At 35.9% G+C, this 14,519-nt stretch overlaps 1 protein-coding gene across 6 annotated transcripts in view; it reads left to right on the forward strand.

Annotated features, from left to right (window-relative positions):
* Ttc39b (tetratricopeptide repeat domain 39B) overlaps window positions 1-14,519 on the forward strand; it is a 121,056-nt gene that overhangs the window by 98,505 nt on the left and 8,032 nt on the right. For 4 of the 6 annotated variants that reach the window (XM_015502583.2, XM_048783935.1, XM_048783936.1 and 1 more), the window contains 8 exons: window positions 860-968; window positions 1,930-1,997; window positions 2,088-2,147; window positions 3,768-3,929; window positions 4,511-4,602; window positions 5,640-5,766; window positions 8,315-8,423; window positions 14,087-14,204. In XM_015502583.2, coding sequence (XP_015358069.1) covers window positions 860-968; window positions 1,930-1,997; window positions 2,088-2,147; window positions 3,768-3,929; window positions 4,511-4,602; window positions 5,640-5,766; window positions 8,315-8,423; window positions 14,087-14,204 — 845 coding nt within the window. Of the gene's footprint in view, window positions 1-859; window positions 969-1,929; window positions 1,998-2,087; window positions 2,148-3,767; window positions 3,930-4,510; window positions 4,603-5,639; window positions 5,767-7,141; window positions 7,968-8,314; window positions 8,424-14,086; window positions 14,205-14,519 lie in introns of those variants that run through there. The other 2 variants (XM_048783939.1, XM_015502584.2) reach the window with 2 other exon arrangements.

The raw sequence follows: 14,519 nt of genomic DNA on the forward strand, positions 1-14,519 counted from the left end.
ATATATATATATATATATATATATATATATATATATATATATTTTGACTCGGTACATTTTTATCCTACTCCTTAACCATTCATCTTCCACCTTATTCCTTCAGTAGCTCCCAGTTACCTTCTCCCCCTCCCTCCCTATGATACTGGAACTGACTCCAGGGTCTTATGCAAGTCTGGCAAGTGCTCTACCACTGAACTACTTCCTCAGCCCCAAGTTCGCCTCTTGAATAAAGTCCAGACTCCAACATGGCTTAAAGGTCCCCATAATCTCAATACTCATGCTGAACTGAACAGTTAGTTGTTCCTTAAACAGGCCCTGAGCTTTCCTGGTTCTGTGCTTCTGCTTGTCTCCGTTTTCAGACATCTTCCACAATGAGCTTCCTCCCAATAATGGAGAGCCTCTCCATTCACTGGATTTGAAATAAATGCCACCCATTCCACAAAGCTTTCCATTAGTCCCCCAACAGGCTCAAGCATTCCTAACTTTCAGAATCATTCATTCATTCAGGTTTTCATGTGCTGTCTTCCTCAGTTGATGGCAGGGTCTTTGCAGACCTACTCACCAGAGTGCTTTGCACTTGAATCCTCAGTATGTTTTCATAAGTATATATTTTTATTAGAGAAATATAGCAATGTTTATGAAGTGAGCACTGCCTTATTCTCTTGCTAAAATCACTTAATACAAAAGAATTCGTGAGATTGTGTTATGCCAGTCAAAATATGAAGTTTGTTTCTAGTTGAGCTTTACCACTATTTTAAACTTCTAAAAAAATACCCCACCTTCATGGAGGGCAGAAATAAATTAATTAACATGTGATAGTTTTCATTTATAATCTTTCAATTATGATTGATTCACATAGGAGTTGGGCCTCCTGCAGCTTCGGGAAGGTGCATCGGGAAGAAGCATGAGGTCTTCACTGTGCTGCCTAACCATCCTGGCTTTCCACACTTACATCTCCCTCATACTTGGTAAGGTGTAGATTATATTATGCTTCATTGAAAGTTGGTTATCTTTAATCTGAATAAGTAAAAATGTAGAAAAATCAGTTAGTACTTTCTGCCTGTTTGCTTTTTTTTTTTAAATTTTTTATTTTTTATTGTGGGTTGTTCAAAACATTACAAATTTCTTGACATATCATATTCCACACTTTGATTCAAGTGGGTTATGAACTCCCACCTTCACCCCATACACAGATTGCAGAATCACATCAGTTACACATCCATTGATTTACATATTGCCATACTAGTGTCTGTTGTGCTCCGCTGCCTTTCCCATCCTCTACCATCCCCCCTCCCCTCCTCTCCTCTCTCTCTACCCCCTCCACTGTATAACCCTGAGGGTCTCCTTCCATTTCCATGCAATTTCCCTTCTCTCTCCCTTTCCCTCCCACCTCTCATCCCTGTTAAATGTTAATCTTCTTCTCCTGCTCTTCGTCCCTACTCTGATCTTAGTTACTCTCCTTATATCAAAGCTGTTTGCTTTTTTTTGAGTAAAGATGGAAAATAGTGACGTTGTCATAGTGACATTTGACAGGGAGTGGGCGCCTTTCTTTCATTGAAGATTTTTCTTTTTCTTAACTAAAATTTCTTCATTAAAGTAATCTATTTAATCATATTTAGATTTATTTTGTGTTAGGTTAATTTTTTGACTAAAATAAATTAATATTGCTATTGAAAGCAGAAATTCCAATTAGGAAATTAGGAATTTAAGATAGCTGCCTCTATTCTCAAGAATTCATCTGACCCAGAGCTGTCTAAAATAGTCATAGATGACACTTGTCTTTATTTCTCAGATGTGAAAAATGAGAAAGTAATCATTTTCATTTTTCCATGAATATGTCTTTACTACATGTTAGTGAAATATGGAGAGAGAGTTATAAACACCTGTCATGTTTCATGAAGACTGAGGTTTTTCCTGTTGAATTTCTAGGTACAGGAGAAGTGAATGTTGGGGAAGCAGAGAGTCTCCTTGCACCCTTCCTCCAGCAGTTTCCAAATGTATGTTTGGTATTTCAGTTGTATATTTCAACCATAATCAATCAGCCAGCATTGACCGTTGAACAGTGTGTTTTCTTCCTTTCTGTACAGGGCTCACTCATGTTGTTTTATCATGCCCGAATCGAGTTGCTGAAAGGGAATATTGAAGAGGTAACTTTTTTGGTGGGAGTTGTTTGGGGGAGCTGTCTGTGTGGTAGAGTTGCATCACACAGCCATTCTACATAAGTAAATCCAGCTATGTGGACTAGCTAAAAACAAAGAAAAAGACATTTTAATTAAAAGGCCAACATTTTAACTTGTGTATATATCCTATTATATATAGTAGGTTACTGAGAGCAACCTTACACATAAAATGCATGAGACAGTTCAGAGTAGAATATACAAAATAACAGGTGAGTAGTCTGAGGCATTTTCTTTTTCTTTTTCTTTTTTTTTTAAGAGAGAAACAGAGAGAGAGAGACAGAGAGACACAGAGAATTTTAATATTTATTTTTTAGTTATTGGCGGACACAACATCTTTGTTTGTATGTGGTGCTGAGGATTGAACCCGGGCCGCCCGCATGCCAAGAGCTACCGCTTGAGCCACATCCCCAGCCCTCTGAGGCATTTTCAAAAATTTTTGATTGTTATCAATTACTGCATTGTATACATTACTTTTGGAATGTAGGACCTATATAAGATGCAGTTCCATTGTATTGTGTATGGGCTCTTCATCAAAGGATCTTATTCACAAGTTCCCTGAAGATGTAAGAGCGAGGAGCCTTTTATGTGCATACACACACAAATGAGATCAAACATGTATATTTTTCTGTGATTTTTTTTTTCCCTGTTTACAATACATCTTGGATCTTTCTCCAGGTCAGTATATATAAATTTCCTTCACTCTTTCTGATGGCTTGGTTTCATTTTATGGGATGAATATACTATACTAAAGTCTACTGTTGGTAGATATTTGTCCACTACAAATAATGCTGTTGACAGCAGCATTGTATGTTCATTTCTGTGCACAAGTATATTGACCTAAGTCAGATTCTGATCATTAGAATGGCTAGATTGGAATATGTTTACATTTTGATCTATCTAGCCAAAACGTCCTCCTTTTTTAAAGGCTCTTACAACGTGAAGTCTCGTAAAGATATGAGAATGCTTGTTTCCAGTGCTCTTTGTCAAGTCTAGACATTTTCCATCTTCTAAATTTTTGCCAATGTGATCATTGATAAATAACAGATCTGATTTTTATGTTTATATTGCCCAGTTTACAAATTTCTTTATATATATGTAATTTGTATATCTTTTTCTCTGGTTTGCTTGTTTCAATCTTCATCATTTTCCCTTTGAGTCTAATCTTAAAGAATCTTACAAAATTTATGTCTGATAAGGGGTTAGTTAACCTTTTGCCAGGTGTGAGCAGGCATGTCTTCTCCCAGTCTTCTAGTGCCTGGGACTGTGTTTATAGTGTGTTTTGTCCATTGGAAGTTCTACCTTTATTATTGTCAGTCTTCTTTTTAAAGGTCTTAGGTATTATATATCTGGAAAGGTGCTTCCCCACTCCCACATTATAAAATGCCAGGGTCCCTCACAAAGTTACATGAAAAGACAGAACTTAACTGTATTATTGCATGTAAGCAGAGAATCATATTTATCATATTGAGTGGTTTAATAAGTGATAATTTTGTTCTTTTTGTACAAAGTGTTTTATGTATTTTTCCATTAGGTTATTATCTTCTTGTCTAATATCTGGATGATCAGCTTTATGCAATTGACTTATAGGCACAAGAGATATTTCGAAAATGCATTTCAGTTCAAGAAGAATGGAAACAGTTTCACCATCTCTGTTACTGGGAGCTAATGTGGATTTATGTATTCCAACAAAACTGGATGCAGGCATATTACTATTCAGATCTGCTTTGCAAAGAGAGTAAATGGTCCAAGGTAAGTGTAGTGCTTTCATTTGCTTATAAATGTCAGGATGAATTTTACTTAGGATTGTTTGTTTAGCAGTTTGACATTGAGGGAATGTGCCTTAAGTACCTAGTACTTAGCACTATCGTCAGTATTATGCGCTTTGAAAGCCATCCAAAGAGTTCTAACAGAGATTTTACTCTTTAAGAAGAACTACAATTATATTTAAAGTTATTAAATATCAATACTGTAATCTTGATAACTTTTTTGTAGATTTTCCAGTTCCCTGATGACCAGGCTTTTCATAATAATTAAAATAAATTCGGATTAATTTGTGAGAAGTTGGGAGGAGTGAGACAGTGAGCTTTCATTCATTTTGCCCACTTTCTCACCTATGAGTGATATAGTTATATAATAGGAAAATGCTCTAAATTAATTGGTCAGTGTTTTTCTTGATTGGAAATGACAACTTAAAACTTCTATTTCCTTTGGTTTCTTTGATGCCTTTTAATATTATATCTGGAAGATTTGTAGTTCATTTCTGATTTTCTAGGTAGAAAGTTCTTGTACCTCAAGATGTTACTATAGCAAGCTCTTTTCTTCTTCTCAAGGCAACATATGTATTTTTGAAAGCTGCAATTTTGAGTATGCTTCCTGAGGAAGATGTGGTGGCAACCAATGAGAATGTGGTAACTTTATTCAGGTAGGCAAGACACTAATTCTTTAACAAAGACCCTGAATATATAAACCAGTACACTAGAACATCTTTTGCCTTTTTTCCTTAGAGCTCCCTCATGATTCACTTTCATATTTATTAGATGGGAACCCCTAAACAATTTATTTACAAGAGTCAAAATACCATTCTTCTGATAGGATTTTGCATATATGCTTGTGTGACAGGGAATTTTGAGAACATATTGTTTTATTTATGTCTTAAAACTTTTTTTTTTTTTATTTAAACTGGGGCTTTGCTAGTGCAATTATACTGGATTTCCCCCTTCCTATTTCATCTTACTCTTTCAGTGATGTAATTGGATATTTCCTTGAATTCTTTTCTCAACAACTTGTTTGATATATTCTTAAAATTATGCATAAGAAAATGCCCTCAGGAACATGTAATCTTCTCACCCTACTTTCATTTTTATTTGCTTGTGAATTTCATAATTGAAAGTTTTTAGAATTTTGAGAGGAAGTTTATAAATATGGTGTATATCTTAAACTGATTATTTCCAAAATCACCTATGCTTGGGAAACATTTTCTCAAAGTCTGCCTTAATTGGTGGCTATCTTGTGCTACATTATTTTATAGATCTGTGTTAGTCTTGCAAATAGGAACAGTAACAGTGTATGCTCCGTTCCCTCTCTGTGGGTATCCACACTGTAAGGAAATACCTTGTACTATTTCCTGTTTTCTTATGTGAATTGTCAATTTTATGTTTACATTGCCTGGACTGTGTTTGATATATGTAGTTTATTAGCTAAATTGACTAGAAGAAATGTGTCAATCAGTGATTCTCACTTGAGTGTACATCAGAGTACATGCTGAGTGTGCATCAGACTCCTGATTGCTGGTCCCACCACTGGAATTGTTGATTTAGTAGGTCTAGGGAAGGTCCTGAGATTTGGCATTTCAAACAGGCTCCCAGCATCTGCTGCTGCTGTGTGCCGTGCAATGTGAAAACCACAGGTGTAAATAATGTGTGTTTACTGACCTTTCTTTGGGGTTGGGGATCTTCACAGACAGGTGGATGGCTTGAAGCAGAGAATTGCTGGTAAATCTCTCCCTACTGAGAAGTTTGCAGTGAGGAAGGCTCGGCGTTACTCCCCCTCCTTGCCTGACCCTGTAAAGCTCGTCCTGCCAGCCCTGGTTTGTGCTTTTATTTTATTTATTATTTGCATACTAGAAATAGTTTACTCAGAGCATCAGGGAGAATGTTAACTTTGGTTGGGAAGATAGCTGTTTTAAAAACTGTTTTGTTTTGTAAGGTAAACCTAAGTGATTTATTAACAAATAATAAAAATTATAGCTGATTTTTTTTGACTAGTTGATATACTCCAGGCATTATGATAAAGGCTATTTTTTTTTTTTTTTTTAGAGAACCATATCAATTTAATTTTTACAATACCTACGAATGTGGTCTTGTTAGCCCCATTTTATAGATAAGAAAGTTTAGGCAGAGAGAAGGGAAAGTTGACTTCATTGAAACTGAATTGAAATAGAATGTGAGCCACTAATCTAATCATACCTTTTCTAATAGCTTATTTAAAACGTAAAAAGAAGCCTGAAATTAATTTTAAGAATGTATTTTGTTTAACCCAGTATATGCCAACTTTTGCCATTTCAGCATGTAATGGAAAAAACTTGTTCAGAAGATATTTTACTAGTTCTTGGAAGTCAGTGTGTCTTTCATACTTAGATGACACGTTAGTTTGAAATAACCATCCTTACAGTGCTCAAGAATGCCAAGTGGGTGGTGACTGTTTAGTCCTGCTCCAGCTCATACTCCTAATTATTATGCCTTTTAGGTAAGACCTCTGTGAAAAACACAATTTCAATTTAATTAATGAAACCTTCCTTTAAAGATATATTTGAATATATTGAGTTACCATGACTCTTTTGAGGGTTTAGTTTTTGCAAAGGTAGTCAACACAGGAAAGCTGTTCAGTGCAAGTCGATATCTGTAGCCCTCTCGTGGGGGTTCCTGAATCTATTTGCCTTTTTATTCTAGATTTTATTCAGCCATTTCCCTTTGACTATTCTATAGGTTTTTCTGGTTTTTACTACATACAACACATGACAGCAAATATCCTTTTTTTTGTACATGTATATGTACTTCCCTCAGAATGATTTCTAGAGATGGAATTCCTGGTTGAAGGGTATACACATTTAATATTTTGGTAAATATTTCCATATTTCCCTCCAAAAAAAGCTGTACCAATTTAAATTACTACCAACAATATTTTATTCTTTTGATTTGCATTTCCTTTTTGGTGCCATTGAGCATGTTTTTATGGGTTCGTGCAGTTTTTTTTGGCATTACTGGGGATTGAACTCAGGCTGCTGTACCATTAAGAACATTTTACTTATTTAATTTTTGTACTGAGGATTGAAACTGGTGTGTGTGGGTTCATTCATTTTTATTTCTTCTTTTGTGAATTGTTGTTTACATCCTTCCTTAACTTTTCATTGGGTTGTTTCTTGTTCTGTTATTGACTTACAGAATCTCTACAACCCCTTGCAGGTATCAGATAGGAGTTGGCTTGCAACTACCACTAAGGCCCAAGTGTTCCAAACTTAAAACAGTTCCAGAGAACACCAACATCAGACAGTTTCCTTCTGTGACTGTAATGAAGGAAGACAAAGATGTGGCCACTCTGTAATCATGTCTGAGCTGAGCCTGCCTCCATCTGATAAAATATTCCATCAATAAAAATTTTTTAAATCATCATCAATTTAAAAATATTCTCAGTTATTGAATTGAGCTCTTACTCTGTTAGCAGTAAGAAAATATGTAAAATGAAAGGCAGAGTGCTGTGATCTTAGCATTCAGTGTCATTAAATAAACTCACCACCATTCTGCCTGAATGAGGCTTCTACATTTCTGTTGCTTCCCTGATAAGAGGCTTTTCAAGTAATATCTATCATATTTTAAATTTTATTTATTTCAAAAAAGATACTAATTACTTTGCTTATTGTATACCCTTCAAAATATGAACTGTACTATCAGGAACACTGGTAAAATATTTTCAAGCAAAAGCAATTTGCTTTTGGTCTAAAAAAAAAATTCTCATCTGTTAGCCAATTGAATATAATAGGCAATGAGAAATCATTAATTTACATTTTCAGGAGCTGTCATTTAGCCATATGGCTTAAATGAGTGCTTTTTGCATATTGGATTGCACTACTGGACCAACACATATTTTTAATGGTATAAAAGAACCTGAGCCCAGTGAAATATTTCAATGTTTATTTTCAGTGATAGGCTTGGAAACAGTTTATGTAAACAATTGGCAGACATTTTAAAATATTTCCCTTTAAAGTAACAATAAAAATTATATTAAACAGAACTGTTCATAGTGTCATTTAAAAATGTTTTATTTACTTATATTTATATTCTAAAAAATGAATACTTATGGTTACTTAATATTTATTGAACAAAGAAGTTATTTTTTCAGTAAAATCATAATGTATATATACTGAATTACTTCCCAGTACAAAGGCAAAAGATGTGTCATAAAACAAGGGAAATTATATCACTAAATTCCAAATGAAGAAAGCTAAAGAAAATGATCCCTAAATACTGTCTTGTGATCCCTAGCAACCATGGCAAAATACATGCATGTACTTTTGAGATCATGAGGGATGTTGAATAACCTCACATAATTGGGAATGATTTTTCATTCTTCCTCATTAGGAAATGATGTATGTCTGGAATGGTTTTTCAATAGTGGGTAAAAGAAAAGACATTTCTGAAAATCTCTTGGTAACCGTTGAAATGGCTGAGGCAGCTTTACAAAATCAAAGTAAGTGTGAAGAGTAAACCTGTAGTCATCTTTCTCTGTGCTCCATTTCCGTTCTCCTGCCTTTTCCCTTGCATCTTTGTCCACGTCAATTTGTGTGCAGCTTGAGGACAGCAGCTTTTGCTGCAGGGTGTTTTTAATTAAGATGAAGGGAGGAATGACATGTTGCAACAAGGAGGAACCTTGGAAACACTGGGCTGAATGAAAGAAGCCAATCACAAAAGGCCATTTTTTATGTGATTTCATTTATATGACATGCCCAGCAGAGGCCAGTGTTAAAGACTGAAAGCAGATTAATAGTTGATAGGGATGGAGGAATTGGGGTGGGGTGTGATAGCTAAAGTGTACGGCATTTTATTGAGGAGGGGGGTGAAAATGTTCTAAAATTGTGATAGTTGCCCAATTATATAAATGTACTAAAAACGATTGAATTATATACTTCACATGAACAAGATGTATAGCATGTAAATTGTATCAGAAAACTGTTTAAAAAAAAAATGAAGGGAGAAAGACAGGCATTCCAATGTAAAAGCAGCACAAAGAATGTGGGCTCTTCCTTCTGGTTTAGCTGGGACTCTTTCCAGGCCTCCTGATTGCTCTCCAGGTTGGCGTGTTTCTGGAGACTTGAGGAATCGTTGTTTTCACGTTCGGATCTTATCACCATTTGATTTTTCACTCATTACCTTTGGTGATGTTAGTGGTTTACTAAGGTTTGCCAGAGGCAGCTGGCAGAATGACAGGGGCATCAGATATGGTGTCTGTGGCCCCAGCTCTGCAGCCCTCAGACTCTGGAAAAACACCTATTTCTTTTGAAATGAGAGCACTGTTGGGCCAATGATGCCCAGAGTTTTCTTGCTCTGACATTTATAATTCTGTTTTTTTTTAAGAGAGAGTGAGAGAGGAGAGAGAGAGAGAGAGAGAGAGAGAGAGAGAGAGAGAGAGAGAGAGAGAATTTTAATATTTATTTTTTAGTTATCGGTGGACACAACATCTTTGTTTTGTATGTGGTGCTGAGGATCGAACCCGGGCCGCATGCATGCCAGGCGAGCGCGCTACCACTTAAGCCACATCCCCAGCCCTATAATTCTGTTTTTTTTAAAAGAATTTTTTAATATTTATTTTTTAGTTTTCGGTGGACATAATATCTTTTATTTTATTTTGTATGTGGTGCTGAGGATCGAACCCAGCGCCCCGAACATGCCAGGCAAGTGCACTACCGCTTGAGCCACATCCCCAGCCCATAATTCTGTTTTTTTAAATAGAGGATTTATGTTTTGTTAGACAGTGCCATCAGTGATAGCCCTCTATTGTGTTCCTTATCAATGCAAGACCACTTAGGTATTATCCCAAAATTATGGTCTTATCTTTTGGAATGTTATAACCACAGAAGTAAAATGGAAATTTTCCTGGTGATAAACCTGCTTAATGGGCATAGAAATTAAGGAATTATGTGTTTGTGGGAAGGGCTGTAACAGTTAACTCTTCCCTCCCTCCCTCCCTTCCTCCGGGATTGAATTACTTCCTCAGCCCTGTTTATTTTTTTTATCTTGAGACAGGGTCTCAGTAAGTTGTCCAGGCTGGTCTCAAGTTTGCAATCCTGCCTTAGCCTTCTGAGGAGCTGTGATGATAGGTGTGTGCCGCCACACCCTGTTCATTTCTCTTAGCAGGAAAAAGATGGACACTCAAGGAGCCCTAGCTCATATTCAGTAAGCTCCCCACAGTGGGCATTGAGTTATTGAAGAGGGCTGCAGGGATGAGGACTTTTTTTTTTTTTTTTTTTTAAAGAGAGAGTGAGAGAGAGGGAGAGAGAGAGACAATTTTAATATTTATTTTTTAGTATTTGGCGGACACAACATCTTTGTTTTGTATGTGGTGCTGAGGATTGAACCCGGGCCACACACATGCCAGGCGAGCGCGCTACCGCCTGAGCCACATCCCCAGCCCGAGGCTGAACTTTTTAATGAGATTTCTCTTTACAATTATTCTTTTAAACACATAATTAAACTTCTTAGGTATAGGTGGAAAAAGTCACCTATATTTTTGCTATGATTGTACAATTAATGTAGAATTTTTGGTATTCCATCTTGACCTTATTTTTAGAGTTACAAACATAGGTATCTAGATGTATTCTAGTCTGGAGTTTTTTTATCTTTTAATTTAATAAATAATAAATGTCTTAAGTGTTGGTAAATGGGGTTCATTGGGACATTTAGACTGCTTTCCCCATTTATAATAATTCTAGCTTTATATTTCCATCAATAGAAGAAATAAAAAAGAATGAGAGTTGAATGAAATGACTTATCTACTAAGAAGGTCAAAGTTTCAGATAAGGTAGCTATAGAGTCAGTTAGAACAAAGAGAAGAATGATGTTCTGGGGCCACAAGACCTCCCGGCCACCTTCCCCATACCAAAAGCCATCTTGGAAATATAGACCCATGGTCTTGGGGAGACTGGGGCATGGAATATCCTATCCCACTGCAGTCGCATGTAGAGCTCGTCTGTTGATGAGGAGTGTTACACTGCTTTCACCATGTTAAAGACAGCATGTTTAGAAAAGAAACACAGGGTTCCTTTCTCTTGCTTCTTCTTGCCCTCTTTCACAAAAAAGTTAAAACAGTTTAATCCCTTCTTGAGCTGGAGCTTAAGTAGGATAGCCAAAGTGCTGAGGTGTTCATCAAAAGGAATTCCTTTTGGATTTCTGGATTTCTAAGTACCAGGGAAATAAGCAGATGAGAAGACTTCAGAACTGGGGACAAAAGAGGAATTCAAAGTTTGTACTTTGAATATTTATAAAGTGCTGACTATAGACTTGCTGCATGCACTTTTCAGACTTTGTATGTTTTTCTAGAGTCCTAACTTTTTTTTTTTTTAACAATTATCTTTTTAAAAACTATTTTTAATTGTGAGTAAAAACATATAAAATAAAATCTTAGTTCTTTTTAAGTATACATTTCAGGAGATTAAAGTATATTCATATCATTGTGCGAACAACCTCTAGAACTTTTCCATACCTATAAAAAACCAACTGCTTATTCCTCCGTTTTTTCTATCCCAAGGCAGCAACCATTCTTCCTTCTGTTACTGAGTTTGACCACTCTCGATACCACATATAAAATGGTATCATATAAGTAGTTGTCTTTTTGTGACTGCATTATTTCATTTGTGTAATATTTTAATGTTCGTTCATGTTGTGGCATGTGCCATATTTCCTTCCTTTTGTTTATTTAGTTTTTTTTTTTTTTAAATGTGGTGCTGGGAATTAAACCCAGTGCCTCAACACATGGTAGGTAAGTGCTCTATCACTGAGTCACAACCCCAGCCCAATTTCCTTCCTTTTTAAGGCAGGAATTAGCCTTAAATTAGCAATTAGCATTTCTACCTTTAATTTTGTGAGGAACTGCCTATTTTAGTCTATTTTCTGCTGCTATAAAAGAATACCAAATTGGGTGGTTCACAAAGAAAAAAAAATTTTTTTTCATAGTTCTGCAGGCTAGGAAGTTCAATATCAAGTTTCTGCCATCTGGTGAGGGGCTTCATGTTGTACCATATCATGGCAGAGGGCATCACATGGAGAGAGAGTGAGAGAGACTGACAGACAGACTGACCGACCCTCTTAAAGTTCCCACCTCCCAATACCATCACAGTGACTATTAAATTCACTGTGGGTTGTAGAGGACATTCAAACCATAGCACCAGTGTAGCGTTTTCTTTCGTGGCTGTGTCATCTTATATTCCTATCAGTGGCACATAAAGATTCCAGTTTCTCCTTATCCTCACCAACACTTCATGTTTTCTACTTTTTCTTTTCTTAGTAGTAGCCATTCTAATGGGTGTAAGGTGATCTTTACTTTTTTTTTTTTTTTTAAATATCTGAGGTGCTGAGGATCAAACCCAGTGCTTCACATATGCGAGGCAAGTGCTCAACCACTAAGCTATAACCCCAGCCCCAATATTTATTATTTTTAATGTGAAATAATTTCAGAAAGAAATTTTTACCTCTTTTGAGGTAGAAATTAGCATAACCTTGTATCATTTTGAAATTCAAATGAAATATATGAAAGTTCACCTTTAAAAAAATGAGATTTCAGGAACTGAGGCTGTAGCTCAGTGGCACAGCACTTGCCTAGCCTGTGTGAGGCACTGGGTTCGGTCCTTAGCACCACATAAAAATAAACAAATAAAGGCATCTGTCCATCTACAACTTCAAAAAGAAAAAAAAAAAAGAGAGATTTCATGAGATATACTTCCATAAAAGCCATTTGGGCTTTTGAACAAACTTTGTTCAAACAGTCTGACTACTTTTTATTAATTTTCCCATTGCTTTTTGAATATATATATATATTTCAACAAACATCCATGATTAGAAGCCTGGATAGATTTTTTTTTTTTAATAGGAAAAAATTGTCCTAAGTAAATAATAGGAAAGGTAATGTGTGGTGTTGGTATTGGTGGTTTTCTTAATGAATGACCTATCAGCACTTGAAAGTTAGAGGTGAATCTCAGCTGTTTTCAGCACCTAGAAACAAAGTGATCACCTTCTAGTTGGCTAAATGGCATTCTTAACCTCCCATAGACATGGAGTTTACTAACTAAAGCACCAACATGTGTCACTGGTGATTTCTGAGGTTTGTACTGAAAGCATAATTTCAATATGAGGGACTCCCAGGGCCTCATTATTTCTCTTTCCTACCCCTCCCCTCTGTTGTCACAGTCTGAAATGTGTAAATTAGCAGTCTGTCTTGGAGTGACTTCTTAGTTACATATCACTTACAAACAAAAAACAAAACAAAAGAAACCTTCAAAAGTGGTAAATCTGGAGTGGGCTACCTTGTCAAATGATGTCACACACAGTATAGTTTCATTCTGTTTAATATGCATTTGACTTTAGCTGTAGAAGCAGTCATTTGCAAAAAGAAAAAGCGGTGAAAGAAAATCCTATGCATTATCTTCAAGCATTCAGAAGTTTGTGGGGATTTTTGGTGTCTTTCATGTAATTCAGAACAGTTTTGTCTAATTTTACAACATAATTTCCCCCCAAAAGAACATAACCTGGGAGAATTGATAAGTTGTAAACATAATGATCTGGAGAGGGTGTTCTACTTCCTGAATTTTTAATGGGTGCAAGGCCATCTGCTTCTCCATATGGAAGTGCTATCCTCTCCTGCATCGAAGCCAACACAGTTAGAAGCCAAAACAACAGCTTTCTTGTTCCTCCTGGTTTTACCTTTTACAGAATTAATAAAGCTCTTTATTTAGAGTTTACATTTCCTGTGGTTGTAACTAAAGTCACAAAATTTAGAGTGTGACCACCTGAAGCAAAATTTTAAGTGGATAGAGTGAACCCCTAAATAAAATGGTGTACCAATGTTGTAAATTCAATGTTCTCTTGATTTAAAATATTTTCATGGTGGTATTTAGTGAGGCACAACAAATGCTAAAAGCATTTTTTTTTTTTTTAATTTTTGAATGATCTGTCTGAAACCTAATAACTTTTTGGTTTCCTCTTAATTTAAAAAGTATTTTGGGGCTGGAGGTGTAGCTCAGTGATAGAACACTTGCTTAGCATATATGAGGCTCAAGTTTCGATCCTCAGCACCACCACCACCAAAAAAAAAAAAAAAAAAAAGCAGTTCTTCTTTTGTTTATGATTCTTGTTTGTTTTAAGACTTTAGCGACTACTCTGTAGATGACGAGTGCTTAGTGCAGTTACTTAAAGGATGCTGCCTCAAGAACCTGCAGCGGCCCATGCAAGCCGAACTGTGTTTCAATCATGTTGTAGAAAGGTAAGAACAAACAATAAAACCAACCTGAGTGCATGTCATGTTTTCTGGGGAACTGCTGTGAGAAAAATGCAAAATACTTTAATTTCATGTCCCTTAACATTTACTTAGTGTTAACCAAGGAGAGAATCCAGCAGAGTTTTCTTTGTTCCTCACGAATAAAACTGTGGTCTAAATGAAATATGGCCTTAAGCATTTCTACTTGGTGTTTAAAAGATTACCCACAAAAACTAAATTTATGGCCTGACTAACAGATTTCTATCCAAACTCTGACTGCAATATACTGAGTCTCTGATACTCTTTTTTTTTTTTTTTTCC

This window comes from Marmota marmota, unplaced genomic scaffold (assembly GCF_001458135.2).
Source record: "Marmota marmota marmota unplaced genomic scaffold, marMar, whole genome shotgun sequence".
In the NCBI taxonomy this organism is placed as follows: domain Eukaryota; kingdom Metazoa; phylum Chordata; class Mammalia; order Rodentia; family Sciuridae; genus Marmota; species Marmota marmota.